The sequence below is a fragment of the Suncus etruscus genome, chromosome 16 (genome assembly GCF_024139225.1).
Source record: "Suncus etruscus isolate mSunEtr1 chromosome 16, mSunEtr1.pri.cur, whole genome shotgun sequence".
Lineage (NCBI taxonomy): Eukaryota > Metazoa > Chordata > Mammalia > Eulipotyphla > Soricidae > Suncus > Suncus etruscus.
In genome coordinates this window covers 19,541,620-19,560,542 of record NC_064863.1, presented here as the reverse complement: position 1 = coordinate 19,560,542, position 18,923 = coordinate 19,541,620, and the positions used below count along the sequence as shown (strand labels likewise).

At 35.6% G+C, this 18,923-nt stretch overlaps 1 protein-coding gene across 4 annotated transcripts in view; it reads left to right on the top strand.

Moving 5' to 3' along the window:
- Nucleotides 1-17,908, top strand: part of PPARGC1A (PPARG coactivator 1 alpha) — a 729,356-nt gene extending 711,448 nt beyond the window's left edge. For all 4 annotated transcript variants that reach the window (XM_049789992.1, XM_049789991.1, XM_049789993.1 and 1 more), the window contains 3 exons: nt 8,832-8,953; nt 9,285-9,436; nt 13,932-17,908. In XM_049789992.1, coding sequence (XP_049645949.1) covers nt 8,832-8,953; nt 9,285-9,436; nt 13,932-14,035 — 378 coding nt within the window. In that variant the 3' untranslated portion in view covers nt 14,036-17,908. The remainder of the gene's footprint in view (nt 1-8,831; nt 8,954-9,284; nt 9,437-13,931) is intronic.
- The last annotated feature ends 1,015 nt before the right edge of the window (nt 17,909-18,923 follow it).

Sequence of the window (18,923 nt, the reverse complement as noted above, 5' to 3'; positions counted from 1 at the left end):
GATTTAGAAGGTCTCTAAACTTTTATTGTTGTGGATCTGAAAGTCTTTATATACACCATCTATAGTAAGAGAAGTATAATTCATAATATATTGTTATACATATAATAATATATAATACATTACCCTATACCTATAATTATAACACACGTAGTAATTTATAGTAATACTTAGACTAAATACTAATATTAATAATTGCTAATGCAGCATAATATACTGTAGTTGAATATTGCCATCATTTCATTTGCTACTTTTCTGCAACGTCCATATAAATTCTTTTTTTTCTCAAAACCAAATCACCCTCTATATTTCTGAAGTTTCATAGACTAGGAATCATTTTGGTTATAGTGGAACTCTGTATAATAGAGTTTAGTGCTTAATATCTAAATTGTCACTACTCGTATTTCTTGTGGAGTTCTAAGTCCAGCTCCATTTGCAATCTGTACAGTTTCCTGCCAGAAAATATAATAATGGCATGTTAATTTAAAGGGAAACTCTAGACACTATGATAGAACTCAGAGCCTAAAACCCAAACCACATGTACTAGAGCAATGACTGTGCCATTTCATTTCTTTTCTTCATTTTTCAGACCAGAAGTCAGAAAGAGTGAAACACCATGTGTGATTATCAGCTTCTCCCAAATGAAAAAAATGTATTTCTCATTGATTTTTGGAGAAAACAAAGTAGTTTTGTATTAGATTTTCCTTACATCCTTCCTTCCTTCCTCCCTCTCTTTCTCCTTCCTTCCTTCCTCCCTCCCCACCCTCCCTCCCTCCCTTTCTTCTTCCCTTCCTTCCTACCTTCCTTCCTTCCTTCTTTCCTTCCTTCCTTGCTTCCTCCCTCCCTCCCTCTCTCATTCCTTTCCTCCCTCCCTTCCTTTCTCATTCCTTTCCTCCCTCCCTTCCTTCCCTCCCTCAATCCCTTCTTCCTCCCTCCCTCCCTTCCTTCCTTCTTCTTTTCTTCCTTCCCTCCCTCCTTCCCTCTCTCCGTCCCTCCCTCCCTTCCTTCCTTCCTTCCTTCTTTTTCTCCTTCCTTCCTTTTTTTAAAATCTACAACTAGTGGTGCTCAGGAAATAATCATGGAAGTGCACAGGGAACTATTTGGGGGTGCCAAATAATATATATCATCTCCCTGATCCTTTACAGTTGTTTGCTTTCCCTACAGGATGTGTACCTAGCTAGATATATGAAATGGAGGAATCTAAGCTTATTATTTAGAAATGATTCATTTTATTAAGTGAATAATCACTATTTATATATTTTCTTTCATAAATTCATCTATTTGCATCTTAGTACTTATTTAGATATGAGCTCTTAAAAATTTAACTCCAGCACACAAGTGTATTGCCAACACATGCCTGTGATATCTGCATGCACCTGTCACTCACAGCTCCCATCATGAGATGTGGACTTCCATACTTTCATTTTGGGATATGTATTGAGGCTCTCTCCACCAATGCAGAAGGCTTAACACATGTTCTTCCTGGGTACATGATGCTTGAACATATGTCACTCTCATCTCTCCTCTTAAGATGTGGACTTCTTAATGTTCAGAATTTCACACTGAAAAATGTACTGGGGTTCTCTCTGCCTTTGGAGAAGCCTGCATTCTCTCTCTTTTCTTTTAAATTAGTATCTTTATTTAAACATCTTGATTACAAATATGATTGTAGTTGGGTTTCAGTTATGTAAAGAACACCCCCCTTCACCAGTCCAACATTCCCATCACCAATGTCCCAAATCTCCCTCCTCCCCACCCCTTCCCTGCCTGTACTCTAGACAGGCTTTCTACTTCCTTCATTCACATTGTTACGATAGTTCTCAATGTAGTTATTTCTCTAACTGCACACATTATTCCTTGTGGTGAGATTCATATCATGAGCTGGATCTTCCAGCCCTCCTCTCTTGTCTCTGAGAATTATTGCAAGAATGTCTTTTATTTTTCTCAAAACCCATGGATGAGTGAGACTATTCTGTGTCTATCTCTGTCCTTCTGACTTATTTCACTCAGCAGAAAAGATTCCATGTACATCCATGTATAGGAAAATTTCATGACTTCATGTCTCCTGATTCCTTTGTATATATGTACCACAGTTTCTTTAGCCATTCATTTGGTGAAGGGCATCTTGGTTGTTTCCAGAGTCTGGGTATTGTAAATAGCACTGCAATGAATATAGGTGAAAGAAAGGGATTTTTTAATTGTATTTTTATGTTCCTAGGGTATATCCCTAGGAGTGATATAGCTGGATTGTATGGGAGCTCAATTTCCAGGTTTTGGAGGAATCTCCATATCACTTTCCATAAAGGTTGGATTTGATGGCATTCCCACCAGCAGTGGATAAAAGTTCCTTTCTCTCCACATCCCCACCAGCACTGCTTGTTCTGATTCTTTGTGATGTGCACCAATCTCTGTGGCGTTAGATGGTACCTCATAGTTGTTTTGTTTGAATTGCATCTCCCTGATGATTAGTGATATGGAGCCTTTTTTCATGTGCCTTTTGGCCATTTGTATTTATTCTTTGACAGTGTCTGTTCATTTCTTCTCCCCATTTCTTGATGGGCTTGGTCCTCTCTTAAGAGCATTTCTCTCTTTTATTCTCTTTTGCCCTTTTCTCAGAACCTCCAGATAAAGCCTGTTTTAAGTCAAAGAAAAAAAAAAAACAGAATTCTGGGCCAAAGAGATAGCACAGAAGTAGAGGGTTTGCCTTGCACACAGCTGACTCAGGATGGAGCTGGGTTCGATTCCTGGCATCCAGTTGGTCCCCCAAGCCTGCAAGAAGTGATTTCTGAGCATAGAGTAACCCCTGAGCGCTGCCAGGTGTGGTCCCAAAATCAAATTAATTAGTTGTAGGCTTAGTTGTAGACATTTATTGAGTACCTACTGAATTAATTAATATGAAGAACCAGAAGAAAAAGCAGACTTGTTCAAATTGTTGATATCCCTTTCTGTTGCTTTTGATGACCCCCATGTTTCTGCCATAAAGATGTTTCTGCCATAAAGATGGTTGTGGGTTTTCTGGTTCAGAGGCTTCTGGATTTTCTGATTCAGCTGCTCATATATTTGAGCAGTTGAAACTTCTCAGGTGGGACCTATGGGCTTAAAACTCTGGGATATTTTCAGAATGAGGGTGGATCAAGTCCCCCCCCACAAACTTTTCCTAACAACAAGTAAATCCAGCTGCCTCCACCCACATTGGCAGAAGAGTAACTGAGCTCTTCGACAGAGATATAATAATAATAATAATAATAATAATAATAATAATAATAATGGCCACAGGCTCTTTCCAGGTAATCCGGTCTGATAAGATACCCCTAAACCTTCTCAAACTGAAATGGAGGCAGATTTCCCTTCCAGCATGAGGTACAGCATCCCAGCACCACACCTAACACCATCCAACATAAATTGCCTTGTCCACCACTTAGTCTTATGAAACTACCAAATCACCAAATCTATATATCCTGGACAGTATGACCACCAAATGGCTGTGCAATGCCTCCAAATTTTATAGTATTGTCAGCCCGGTAATATCACAGGAAATCTGAGGTGAAAATTACTTAGAAATCTCCTAAGTCCCATGAACATAAACAGTAACACAAAAGGCTCAACTAGCAACCAACCACAACCCAATAAATCTTTAGACACTGACTTTAGTAACATTATGGAGAGACATAGTCATTATTTTAAATTGGCCTTTGTTAATCTAAATTTTGATCATTCTATTTGCCTTTGTGTTGTAGGCTTATAAATAAAAAGCACAAGTTTAGCATTTGACTTATATTAGAGTTGAATAAATGTTAATTTTCCTACTAATTTTCTTTTTTATTACTCAGCTTGTTTTTAAAAGAGTATTATATGAGAAAAAATAAATGCATGTTTTCTGTGTCTTTTTAAAATATTTTGATAATGCAGTCAGTTAATTCAGTCTATATTTATTCCTGTGTCTTCATATCAGATTTACTACCTATAAATGTAACATAAATCCTCAATTTTATGATTCACTTCATCAGTAAGGTACTTTTTGTGAAAATTGAAGCTAAAAGATATTTGACAAATATCTCCTCCTCCTCAATAGTGAAAACTGGTCTAAAAGTCATTTTTCAAGGAACTTTTTCCAAAGGTTTAGAGTTCCTCCAAGCCTTAAGATGTTGGAAATGTTATTTAGCATTTTGATTTCTTTCCCTTTCATCGCCTGTTTAGAAATTAATGTCTTGAAAAATTGGCTGCAAATGTTAAGGTTTTTTAAAGATATAGAATCTATTCATCTGTCTAATAAAATGGCAACATGTTAAAAATAATCGGTTTCTCGCTAGACATTTTGGCTAATCTTGGGAAAATTTTGTCTTTTCATTTTAGACTATTAGATATCTTTTAGTTTCATTTTTAGTACTGGGAAACCCAAGCACTCTAATCATTTTTTAAAGGAGAACTTCAACATCAAGTTAAACTCTGATGTTTGTGAGGTAGCAGAATGTAGTTTCATTTGTGTTTCATAGAAGGCAAGAGACAAATAGGTAATTTGAGTAACTGTGCACCAGCCCCATTGGCTTTCTTTCTTTGGCTTAGGTTGTGCTTCATTTTACTATAGAATGTATCAGTATTTAAAATAAAATGTCCTCTGGTTTATCTTTTCTGTGGGATCATTGTTGCATGCAACTTTGTATAAAGACGCAATTCAAAGACTGTCCCAATATGTCTGCATATGGATGTGCATATGGTTGATTTTAGCTTTATCTTTGAATTTCCTTGGATATGTAGGCTGTGTGTATTCCCATAATGGTAGTTAAGCAATTTCTTTGTGATGGTCCAATTTTTTTCTCTCTTTTCTACATTCCCCCCTCCTTATCCTCTATAAAGTAGTAATTTTTCTAAAAAGGCTCATTAAAAAAATCCATAACTTCCATGCAAGCAGGCGCCAGGAAGTTTAGATAACAGTCCCATCACACTTGGTTGTTTGGCTAGAGATGGCTGCATAAATAGAATGGAATGTGGTGTTATGATTCTCTTACTCAAGTGTACAACACAGCAGTGGAATGAACCTCACCATCTATTATATTTATTGACCTCGACTGTGCTGGGTGTTCAACCACACAATTGTATCTTCAATTGAGACATCCAGTCTATACGGAAGTGAATGAAAAAAGCCTTTTCTGGGTTCTATTTGCTCTACTTTATTGGGTCAGTTTCTAAGACTCAACAGGTTCCTGTTATCAAAGGACTTGGACTTTGTCCACTATTTCAGTAGAGCCCCACCTTTTCAGAGCTGATATTTAAGAATCAGTAAGCCCAGACTTATTACATTTAAACCTGTCATTCAAGTCATGGACAACTATTGATCAGTTTGGTAGGCCACTTGGGCAAGGACTTATATTTTTAACATCAAGCCTGGTTTTAATTTTCTGTCTTCTTAGATAGTCTCTAATTTAGAGCCACACTAACTTAAAAAGATATCTTTGACATAATAAAGGGGAAAGGTTAATTATTAAGAATGATTGATTGATGGATGACTCAATTTTCAATGAGTGGTCACTGAGATTTGTTATGTTTCAGGTACACTTAAATTATGATATGATATATAAATCAGTGATACACTGCTTTATGATACTTTATAATACTGGGGGAGATAAAGAATACATAAGACATTCAAGTAGGAGAAAGAAGTGGTGCTGAAAGGTGGTAAAATGTTATGTATGAAATCCTATTAGCAACAATACTATAAAGTACAGTGAAAAATTTTATCTTTTAAAAATGTGCTTCTTTAGAAGCAGATTAGTGAGTGGGAGGAAAATGGTGGTGTGAGGCAGATTGATGAATGGAATTAGACATTGGTGAAGGGATTGGTAAGGAAACATTGCATGGATAAAATCTAATCATGAGTAACTTGGTAATTTTACAGTGGCAATATAAAAATGAAATAAGTCTGTTGTTTCATATTACAATTAGGTGTAGAAATACAAAAGAAAACCGCAGTATTTTCTGTAAGAAAAACTAATCGGAAATCTAGTCTTATCTCATGCCTTAGGAAGAGAATGGTCATTGACTTCAGTATTATTGTAGACAGCAAATTTACCTTGAGGGTGATTTGAATAACTTTATTGGAGATGGAGGTGGAAGTGGCAGGAAAGAACATGCCTCCTAAAGAAAGGAAAGAGTGTTGTACATGTGAGAGATTGATAAAAGATCAATGTGACTGAAAAATAGAATAAGGAATTAGATGTGGGAGGAAAAGCTTCCGATAAAGACAAATTCAATATGGACCATGCAGAGTTTGATAGATTTTGTTTGGTTGACTTAGAACTTTATGATTTATGAGAAGCCATTTTAATACCTTAGATGGTAACTCGCAAGATTGGACGTATTTTCCCTTTGCAAAGGTTAATCTAACTGAAGTAAAAAAAAAAAAGTAGCCTAGAAGAGTGTTAGCATAGATCTATGTGAAGGAACTGTCATACTTGTCCAGAAAAAGTTGTTGACAGAAATAGAATAAGGAAGTTGTGAGAGAGAAATGAGAGAGATAAAGAGAGAGAGGGAGAGAGAGAGAGGAGAGATGAGAAAGTTTTGTTTTGTTATTTTGGGGCCATGCTAAGCTTTGCTCAGGGCTTACTTTTGGCTTTGATTTCAGGGATCATTCTTAGTAGGCTCAGGAGATTACATGGGAGTGTCAGATTGAACCTGAGTTGAGCATATAAGGCAAACCCTCTACTTGCTATACTATTGCTCTGGCCTCAACAGAGATTATACAATGGAATATTATGCAGCCGTCAGGAGAGATGAAGTCATGAAATTTTCCTATACACAGATGTATATGGAATCTATTATGCTGAGTGAAATAAGTCAGAAGGACAGGTATAGACGCAGAATAGTCTCACTCATCTATGGGTTTTAAGAAAAATAAAAAACATTTTTGTAATAATCCTCAGAAACAAAGAGAGGAGGGCTGGATGGTCCAGCTCACAACATGAAGCTCACCACAAAGAGTGGTGAGTGCAGTTAGAGAAACAACTACATTGAGAACGACCATAACAATGTGAATGAATGAGGGAAGTGGAAAGCCTGTCTAGAGTACAGGCAGGGTGGGGTGGGGAGGAGGGAGATTTGGGACAGTGGTGGTGAGAATATTGCACTGGTGAAGGGGGTGTTCTTTACATGACTGAAACCCAACTGCAATCATATTTGTAATCAAGGTGTTTAAATAAAGATATTAATACAAAATAAAATATTTAATTAAGAAAAGAATGTTGGGAAGAGGACAGACTAGAGAGTTGAGTTAGATAACGGTTTAATTCATGTGCCGAGGGCACGTTAAATCTGATGTTAACTAGATTTGTCTCTGTTTGAAATTCAGAGGTGTACTTTATGAAAATAGAAATATGAATGTTGCACATGGTGAAAGATGATGGAGCATGATCAGATTATTCAAGAAGTTGTGTGTTACAGTCTGTATAGGGCCATTGCATTATTTAAGCATTCATTAAATACTCATTGTCATGTGCTAGATAAGTATAGGATTTATGAAAAGGAAGGGTGCTTGTTAAAAACTATAAGACAAATCTTAGCTTTAAATTTAAAGGAGTATTTACATCATCCAAAACAATGTATTCTCAGTGGCTCTAAAGAAAACTTTGGGCAAGATAACCTTGGTTTTCTATTCTGCTGCGTTGAATTTAATGGTTATAAACTAAACTTATTTATTTCTTGTTTGTATTTTGCTGATGGATAATTTAATTAATGACCACATATTTATGATCTTAAATGAAGTCTTTTCTCAGTTTTTAGATACATAGACAACTTTGGCTTTGGCTCCTTGAAACAAAACCTTATCAAACTAACAATTTATTCTTTTTTTTTTTCTTACGGAATCTATTCCCAAGGTGTAAGATATTCCTCCCATCTTTTGTAGGCTGTAATTTGCTGATTAATTTCAGATTATGATGATGTAAAAATTATGCCACACCCTTCTAGTCTGTTCCTAAAATAAGATTCATTGGCAGAGTGGAATTTATAGCCTCTTTTATTGTATCTTATTCTTTGGAGACCCAGAGCTTAAAATAGCCTATATTTATGACTCTATTTTTCAAATCATTCTCTTTGGACCACCTGCATCAGATTCACTGACATGCACTTAATAAAATAAACACAAAATAAGCATCATTGAGCCCTACCTTTGAATATGTTTTAAAGACAGCTAAGAGTAAGCCCCAATAATTTGCAATGTTTATTAGTCCCTAGGTAATATTTATTTACACTAGATTGTTTTAAGGCATGCCAAAACTTATTATGTCTTATATAGAATTCTGCCTTCATAAGAAATTAAGCAATTTTGCAGGTAAGGTCATTTTCTTATCAAATTTGAAAGTTAATAATATTATCCTAAATATCAAAATATTTTATTGGTCTTCTTCAGTTATTCAGCAATGGGACAATATTTGAAGCATATTACTTCTCTAATGATTTTATGAGGAAGGATGAAAGAGATGGGGTAAAAGAGCAGGACTATGGCTGTAGTTGCAGATTTCAAAAGCATTCTTGCCCCTGAGAACCTCAACCCCTATTTCCATAGAAAATGAAAGAAAATAAAGAAAGAAAAGTTAGTGTTGTACAGAATACGCAAGTGACTAAAAAGTATTGCAAGTGTGAACAAAGGATATTCTGAAAAAAAATTAAAACTTGGTTCAAATGTAGAGTTTCCTTCAGACTTAGGGTCTGTTTTCTTTTAATCATTATACTCTGTAGCTTCTTATTTGGCAAGATTGTGCTTGAAAATGTTTCTAGAATTTGCCTGCTTTGCTATTTTCAGAACTAGCCTAAGTCTCTTCTTCCTTCCCTCCCACCCCTAGGAAGAACGCCGCGTGATTTATGTTGGAAAAATCAGACCTGACACAACACGGACAGAACTGAGGGACCGTTTTGAAGTTTTTGGTGAAATTGAGGAGTGCACAGTAAATCTGCGGGATGATGGGTGAGAATCTTCAAGATTATTTCTTGTTTAGAAGTTGACATATGTAAAAAATTATGGCCCCAAGATTACTAGAATGGGAATGCTTTGACAGATGACATGTTGAGTTCAGAACCTTATTTATTTTCTTTCATCCCTATTTATTAATCTTTCTAGTTGAGATTTCCTGTCTCAGAAATAAGTATTTAGCCGCTTGACAGGACAATCACCCTGATAAATGAATGCAGTGGTTCTAAGGTTGACACCGGGGAAGTTGTCCCAAGTTGAAAGGGTTATAGTTGTTTATGCTAATATCTCCTCACTAGCTCGGAACTTCTCTCTTTGTCCCTTGCAGAGACAGCTATGGTTTCATTACCTACCGTTATACCTGTGATGCTTTTGCTGCTCTTGAAAATGGATATACTTTGCGCAGGTCAAATGAAACTGACTTCGAGCTGTACTTTTGTGGACGCAAGCAATTTTTCAAGTCTAACTATGCAGACCTAGGTATGGATTTTATTTTACATGGAATGAAGAATCCATAATGGAGAGCTCAGAATGGAAGCAAATGTAAACTGTAGGCACATTGGGTTGGACCATCACTTAATTTTACTGGAGGGAATATTTGAAAATGGATTTTTACCTCACTTTTTAACTTCTTACTATATAACAAAGTTTCTGGAGAAAGGAGCAAAGGGTAGAGGTAAATTCTTTGTACTGTATGCTGACATGCTAAACTCTGCACTATTTGTTTGTCTGTGTGGATTTGTTATGTCCTATTTCATGTGTGATATTATGTGTATGCATGTGTTCATATTGTGTACACATGTGTGTATATGGGTATCATATGCTACTTTTGTTTCTACCCTGAATCTTTTAATACAGCTCATAGTCGTCATCATTGCTTTCTGCAAGATAAGAAAAAGTCTTGTTTCTTTTCCCCTTCTCATCATATACACTCTTAAAAATTATCATTTTCTATAAATTCAGCTTTGATAAGAGAAAATAAATTTTCACATGCTAAGTAATCATAATTATTAATGTCATTTCTTTGAAACCAAAGAAGGTAAAAAAAAGTTACCATTTATTAATGCTTTTACCAGTGTTTGGCACTGGGTTGGAAACTTACAGTTCTTTCTCATTCTATCATTGTAAATATTCTGGCAGTGTATATTCTTATAATCTTCTCCATCTTACAGATAAAGTAACTTAAATATTCCTCAGTATTATCATTACTTCATATCACACAGAGAGAAAGTTTATAAAGTATAAGAAAATAATTGAGATAAACACTAAAATAAACCCATCAGTTTATTATGTAACAACACCATTATTATCCAGTATGTTATTTGTAGTACTATATTTTGTCTCAGGATGTCTCATTGAATTCACATATAATACATAGCACATATAATGTAAATTTACATAAAATTTTTAAAAATTATTATTTTTCAAGTAAATATGTATATTTATTTTCAATATAAAGAAACCATTAGAATTAAATGTAATTCATTTCCAAATATATTTTAATTGTATGCAGCATGCTACTTGTAAATAGGACCTATATATTTAATCATTACATTATATCAAACATTTATTCCGTATTCATTTAGTTTTGATATTATAAATAGTGCCACAGTGGGCATCTTAATTAGCTTCCCAGTTCATTATTTTTTCCATCTCATTGTATTCCCTTTATTTTCATGATATGCCTTTCAATATTTTGGATGCAGCAAAAAGAAGGAAAACAGATCAATTTCTTTTATTCATGACTTATTATATATAGTTTTTGTGTATATAATTTTACAATCATAAAACTCAAAAATAAGTCTGTTCCTATGCTTTCATGTCTATTTATCTGAACTTGCTTTTTGGGGATAAAGAAATAAATAAGTACCATATTTAGGGATTTTTTTCTCCCTCTTCTAAAGTGATGTCTTCCTAGAGTAATTGATATAGGTGATGTGCATTGTTCAGAGGGAATATGCTATAATTCACTTCACAAGTTAAACAGATAGTATGAAGCAGAGGAGAGGCAGCTGACTGTTAGAGAGATATAAGCCTAGGGATGAAAATATAAAAGGTGGCAAGTCATTTGTTCAAATGTTGGCTGATAAAAACAGTCAAGACAGATTGAAGTCTGGAGTTGATTTGACTTATTTTCTTCGGTGATGAAGGCCTGGGTGTTTCTAGTCTCTCAAAACATCTCAAGTTTAAAATAAGCTACCTAGAGGGGCCTTTAGATCACGATTCATCACTGGTATAGGGAGGATTGGATGGTATTTCCAAATTGAACTGGAGCCTCCCTGAAATATTTTTAAGAAGAATGCTTTCTCTCTTGTTATCTCTCTGCCTAGCCAGCAGCAATGAAAACTTTGCTATCACTAAACGACCTCTGTATTTTCTGAAACTATTAGATGGGCATTGTAGGAGCATGGGTTTTTTCAATTCCCTCTAGCCCTACAATTGCATGAAAGGCAGTAGATCTGAGTGTAGGCAAAGGAGCCCTGATTTGAAACTTGCACATTAGATTTGGAAATTTAACTTAGCTTTTGACCATGAGTAAACAGGTCAATTCCTTCCACTTTAGATTTCATCACTTATAATGTTAGGAAAATTAAAAGTATGTGTGCAGAGAACACAACATAAAATCTGGAATGAAATAAGAGGCCAATAAATTATTAGCTATATTTATAGTTTAATATAATCACCAAGGGAAGAATATATGAATCTCAATTGTTGTTCCCTAAAGAATTCAGGGTAAATGCCTTTAGGCACATAACCTAAATAAATTCAACTTAAACATATATAGACTCTTAATATGTTGGAAACTATCTTATGTAGAAAAGAAGATGAAAATGTGGCAATACAGAAAAATTTAACAAAAATTACAATGACCTTTCACTTTCAATACATTTAACCCAAATTCTCTTTTGAAATTGTTTATACTGTTAGGTCACATATCCTACTACTGATGTCACTTAGCTGCTACTTGAATACTGAACATAGTCATTCCAGAGACTATTCATGAGCCAGTTTTATAAACAAGAGGCCAGATTTTAAAGAACTATCGGTATTACACTAATATAATCAGGATATGATCAGGTCCCTCTAAATCTCTAACCTAATCTAATCTGTGTAGTTTTCAATTTAATATCTTTTGAGCAAAGAGAATTACTGAACGACCACAATAGTAATTCTTGAGGGGGAGAGATACGAATTAATTAAAAAAATTATGACCACAATAGAAGGATGGTTTGGCATTAAAAACACTAACTTTAGAGTCAGAAACATAATACAAGGATTGAGGTACTGGTCTTGCATGCCACCCACACTCATTGTATTCCTGACACTTTGTCTCTGTAGCACTGCAGGAGTGATTTTTTTCCTCTTGGCCATGTACTCAAAAATTGCTCCTGGCTTGAGGGATCATATGGACACTGTAGGATCGAACCGCGATCGGTCCTAGGCTAGCGCAGGCAAGTCAGACACTTTACCACTTGCGCCAATGCTCCTGCCCCAGGAGTGATTTCTAAGTATCAAGTGGCATTTGTCCTAATCCCAACACAATAAAATAATAATTTTTTTTACCTAGAATTACTAATGAGATTAAAATTAAATGTATAAAGTAAGAGGTGGTAAGAATAAAAGAAAAATATAAGTGAAAGAATTTTATTTTACATCTAAGGAGCTAAATTAAACTATATTGAAGCTGAGAAGATAGGAATGATCTTGATGTTAGAGAGTTGGTACAACCTTTTCAACAAAATAACAATGTATTCATTACTAATATAATTTAGCAATAAACTTTTTTGCCACTCTGAGCACATCCATTTTGTAACGTATTCTGGTAAAAAATGGACATGTTCACAACTCAGAAAAGCTCTGTTTTCACTTTAAATAAAACCTTTCAAAAGAAAAATGTATTTGCAATGTATTGCGAATGTATTTTACTCTGCTTCCAACACATCCATACTCACTTGTAAGAGCTTCAAAAATGCCCTTTTTTCAAAGATATTGCGGAGATAATTCAGAAATATATGAGTTCCTTTACATCTAATATTATAAAAATAATCACATTATTTTAGTTGGACTATATTTTGGGGGGTATTTTGGACCACACCTGGTGATGATTAGGGGTTACTCCTGGCTATGAACTCAGAAATCATTCCTGGCTTGGGGGACCATATGGCACCCTGGGGATCTAACCGAGGTCTGTCCTGGGTCAGCTTCATGCAAGGCAAACACCCTACATCTGCACTATTGCTCTGGCCCCGACAATGGAATTTTTACAAAAGCCAACTTAGATCATTTAGGATTCTACAAATGATCTTGCCTTTATTTATATCATCATCTATATATTTTTCCTAATATGATTAAAGTGGTTAACTTTTCCCTACATCTTCTAATTTGGGAAGATTTTGTGACACTAATGCTGGGGTGTTTCAATGTGTGGAGTAGGAGATTGGATCATTAGCCCTTGTGATTCCAAGGGGAACAATGCCTGATGGAGAGGGCAGAACCTCAAAATCTCACACTCAACAGATATTTCTGCTCAAAAATATCAATCCTATTATCAGTTATTTCATGCTCAAAAGACATCAATTGTATTGAATGGAAAAATTTGCTCAGTAGAACCTACATACCTTTCCAGTTAACTTGTTGAGAAAATGGGTCTTTCATATTACCTGGTGAGAATAGGGGAGAAAGGCTTATTTTTCTGCTAATCTGAGTGCAAATGTTATTCAGTGTTAGATTCTGTTCCTATTACCTTCTAGGAATGTGTAAATATAAATAGTCGATATTTTAGTGAGCGTATTGAATGATCAATATATATTCTGAAAATACCAAGCAATATGTTTATATTGACCAGTTAATAAAACTGGGCTTACATGTTCAAACTATCAGCCATATATGTTGATATTGAATAAAGTCATGTTGAATCATTGAGTTAAAAGCCATCAACCATAATTGCATCTCACCTGGCTTGCATTTCTTCCAGATTCAAACACAGAAGACTTTGACCCTGCTTCCACCAAGAGCAAGTATGACTCTCTGGATTTTGACAGTTTACTGAAAGAAGCTCAGAGAAGCTTGCGCAGGTAACATGTTCCCTGGCTGAGGATGACAGAGGGACAGTGAATACCTCACAGGACAGCGCGTCCTTCCTTACCAGACTATTGCAAGTCATACTTAGGAATTCTCCTACTTTACACTCTGTACTAAACAGCAACAACACAAAACAAGAACCATACAGCAAGAACAACAATAACAACAACAACAACTAAAACAGCAACAATGGTTTACATGAACACAGCTGCTGAAGAGGCAAGAGACAGAATGGATATCCAGTAAGCACATGTCTATTCATGGGTGTCAGCTTTGCTTTCCCTGGAGTCTCCTAGAGATGGTGTGGGGTTGTGTGTGCGTGTGTGTTCATGAATGCGCGTGTATGCATGTGTGTTGGGGGGGGAAGTATGTGTGTACAGGTAGGGACTGGGGCACCTGATGAGAGTGTGCGAGAGCAAACCACTTCGAATGGCAGCAGTTCCATGAAGACACACTTCAAACCTAGAACTTCAAAATGTTCGTATTCTATTCAAAAGGAAAAAAAAAAATAACATGTTCATTCAAAAGGAAAGAAAACTAACCAACCAACCACAAACCACCCTGAAATGACAGCGCTGATGTTTGGGCATCAGCTTCCGTACTCTGTTTTCTAAGAAAGTGCAAAATCAACTCGAAGCAAGCTTTCTCTCATAACCTAATAATTATATGACAATCCCGAAGAAACCACAGATTCTGTAGGACTAATATTCTTTCTTTTTCCCCTCTCTCTCTCTCCTTTTTTCTTTTCCATCTTTCCTTTTGCCATGGAGTCTGGGTGGGAGAAGATACTGCGGGCACTGGAATGCTAAACTTTCCTAACATTTTGAAGTTTCTGTAATTTGTCTTTTATCCTGATATCTATGTCCATGTCCAAAATGTTGATCTTCCACTGCAGATTTCAGAAGCCTTGTCAATGGTCAAGCCTGCTGCTTTTTCAGTGTTTTCTTCAGAGGAGCGGGCGTGTGGTGTTACATTACTAAGGAGAGTTGTGTGGAACTCTCCGGGGTGTGTTCAGATAGTGTAACAGCTACATTCTCTGATGTAGTTAAGTATTTACAGATGTTAAATGGAGTATTTTTATTTTGTGTATATACTATACAACAATGTTCTTTTTTGTTACAGCTATGCACTGTAAATGCAGCCTTCTTTTCCAAACTGCTAAATTTTTCTTAATCAAGAATATTCAAATGTAATTATGAGGTGAAACAATTATTGTACACTAACATATTTAGAAGCTGAACTTACTGCTTATATATATTTGATTGTAAAAAAAAAAAGACAGCGTGTATATCTGTTGAGTACAACCACAACAAAATGATGCTTTATGCCCACCATCCCTTCTTAGGCAAGCTTCAATCAAAGCATCTTGTCAAAAGATATCCTAGCCCCCTCAAGGTAATAACCACTTCTGCGATATTTTTCCACATTTTCTTGTTGCTTGTTTTTCTTTGAAGTTTTATACACTGGATTTGTTAGGGGAATGAAATTTTCTCATCTAAAATTTTTCTAGACGATATCATGATTTTATGTAAAGTCTCAATGGGTAACCATTAAGAAATGTTTTTATTTTCTCTATCAACGGTAGTTTTGAAACTAGAGGTCAAAAACCTTTTTAAAATGCTGTTTTGTTTTAATTTTTTGTGATTTTAATTTGATACAAAATGCTGAGGTAATAATTACAGTATGATTTTTACAATACTCAATGTGTGTCTGAAGACTATCTTTGAAGCCAGTATCTCTTTCCCTTGGCAGAGTATGATGATGGTATTTATCTGTATTTTTTACAGTTATGCATCCTGTATAAATACTGATATTTCATTCCTTTGTTTACTAAAGAGACATATTTATCAGTTGCAGATAGCCTATTTATTATAAATTATGAGATGATGAAAATAAATAAAGCCAGTGGAAATTTTCTACCGAGGATGCATGGCAATTGTCAGGTTGGAGTTGTTTCATTTGGGAAATTCAGCTTTTGCAGAAGCAGTGTTTCTATTTGCACTAAGCATGGCCTCTGATATGACCATGATGTTGTTCTTGATGACATTGCTCCTGCTAAATTCAATAAAAACAAACTTCCGAAAAACCTCCATTCTGAGCATCAGGATTTCATCTGAGTGTGGAGCCCCTGGACTGGAAGTCAGTCATATTTGAAGTGTGTATTCAAGTTTCTAAATTGAGATCCGATTACGGTTTGGCCAGCGTGACTTTTCTGGAAGACATAATATACCTACTACGTAGTTGTTCTTTTCCTTTCTCTCACCCAACATGCTCTTATGAAATGGATTTCACCCCCAGGCCGATGCAGCTCATTTTAATAGCTGCATTCATTTATCACCAGCATATTGTGTTCTGAGTGAATCCACTATCTGTCCTGTCGGATGCTTGCTTGATTTTTTGGCTTCTTATTTCTAAGTAGATAGAAAGCAATAAAAAAATACTATGAAATAAAAGAACTTGTTCACAGGTTCTGCGTTACGACCGACCGTAACACATCTTGAATCCGCCTAATTCTTGTTGTTCTGTAGGTTAAATGCAGGTATTTTAACTGTGTGAACGCCAAACTAAAGTTTACAGTCTTTCTTTCTGAATTTTGAGTATCTTCTGTTGTAGAATAATAATAAAAAGACTATTAAGAGCAATAAATTATTTTTAAGAAATCAATATTTAGTAAATCATATTATGTGTTCAAGGACCAGATGTGTTCTCTATTTTGCCTTTAAATTTTTTGTGATCCAATTTTAAAGACATTCTCCTTTTTGCCCTGGTTGGTTGACATGAGTAAACTACATGGGTTTCTTTTCTTACTTATCAAAAAGATAGCACTGCAGATATCATGTTGAGGATTCATTTATTCTCCCCATCCTATCCCCCCAAACCCAGCCTGACAAAAATTCTTACCGTGAAGATAATTTTCCTCCATGGACTTCAAGTTGCTTTAAAATCAGAGTACAGAGAGAACCACTAAACCATCCCAACAGCTTTTGTATCTTATGCAGACACTGTAGGTAGCTCATCAAAATGTAAATCGTGTTTCCTTCATTTTTATTTTAAGTTTTTTGGAGAGGATACTTTAAATTAACACATTCATCCCATCATCACTGGAGGTAAATTTCAGCATAGACCTGTAGGAATTTTAGACGACCATGGGCCATTGCCTTCATGCTGTGGTAAGTACCACATCTACAATTTTGGTAATTGAACTGGTGCTTTAGAAGTTTGTATGTCTTCACGCATGTCTGTGCGTGCGTGCGCATGTGTCTCTGTGTGTGTGTGTGCATTTTAAAGAAAGATAGCAGAATAATGCTTCCAGTGCAACAAAAATTGATTTTTGCTAAATGACTCCAAGAACAACAGTTGGGCTGTCAACATTCAAAGCAGCGGAGAGGGAAGTTTGCATTCTCGGGGTAAGACGGTTGGGTCAATTGAAAAAAGGAAACCTTTTCATGCCTTTAGATGTGAGCTTACAGTAGGTAATGATTATGTGTCCTTTTTTGATGGCTGTATCGAGAACTTCAATCACTGTAGTCTAAGACCTGATCTATAGATGACCTAGAATAGCCATGTAATATAATGTGATGATTCTAAATTTGTACCTATGTGACAGACATTTTCAATAATGTGAACTGCTGATTTGATGAAGCTACTTTAAGATTTGTAGGTAAAAGTGTAATAACTGTTGGTTGAACTATGCTGAAGAGGGAAAGTGAGAGATTAGTTGGGCCCTTCCTGGGCCTCCCCCCCACCTGCCAATTCTACATGTATTGTTGTGGTTTTATTCATTGTATGAAATTTCCTGTGATTTTTTTTAATGTGCAGTACACATCAGCCTCACTGAGCTAATAAAGGGAAACGAATGTTTCAAATCTACTTTTGCTTTTCTTATTTACCCGAACCAAACTCCTGCCATACTTCTCAGATCAGTATGCTGCCCTATTATTGTTATTGTTATTGTTATTCCTACTACTACTACTACTATTACTATTACTACTACTACTCTATTTCCTTTCTGTATCTCCTTCACTTTCTCCCTGCCTTTCCACATTCATGGATGGATTTCAGCTCTAAGGTAACATGTGTCTTATTTTTACCTTGTCTTTTTCCAAGTTATGGAGGCGAAAAGAGTGGATTCTCTACTGAAAAGTGATGTAGCTCTTGACCTGATAAGTGAGCTGTTTCAGTCCTTCACCATGGCAAGTGAGCATTTTTAAGTTTAAGTTGTGGTCTTTAGTAAGAAGCCTACGGAATATTCAGTTTAGGAAGTAGCTATAAATAGGTCGAGGGGACTTGTAACCATACTCTGCTTCTCTCCGTGTAAGTCATCTGGTCCAATATAAGACAGATTGTTAGCTGCTGACTTGTCTTGCTAGCAGATTGTCTACTATACCTGGGAGGTGATGGTGGTCCTAATAAGAAAGAAGACAGAGAAAGCATAGCTGTTTTTCTGCCTTTCCCTTAACCCCACTTATAGTGTTGTATCCAAAATAAGGATAACATTGAGGGAAGGAGGCTAAATATAGTCAACTCTGACACTCTACTTGCTGGAGAAAAAGTACTGTTTAGAATTATTTGAAATACAATAATGTTATCAAGAATACAGTGGACTCTGCTAATACAGAAATCACTTTCCCTGTGTCTATTTCTATCGCACATCAGTGTAAGATATGACGGTTTGATTTCTCTCACCCAAATATTTTATTCATCTACAAGTTTAGGTACTAAGCACTCCAAAGCATTACATAACACTGAGAATCTGACTTGTCGCCATTGATGCTTAAATAATACAGGGAATTTAAATTTTTCTGGCTGGAACCAGCAAGGACATTAGAATAATGCAAGTCTTTCACTTAAAAAAAATTAACTGTTTCCCTTTGAAAGTATTTTG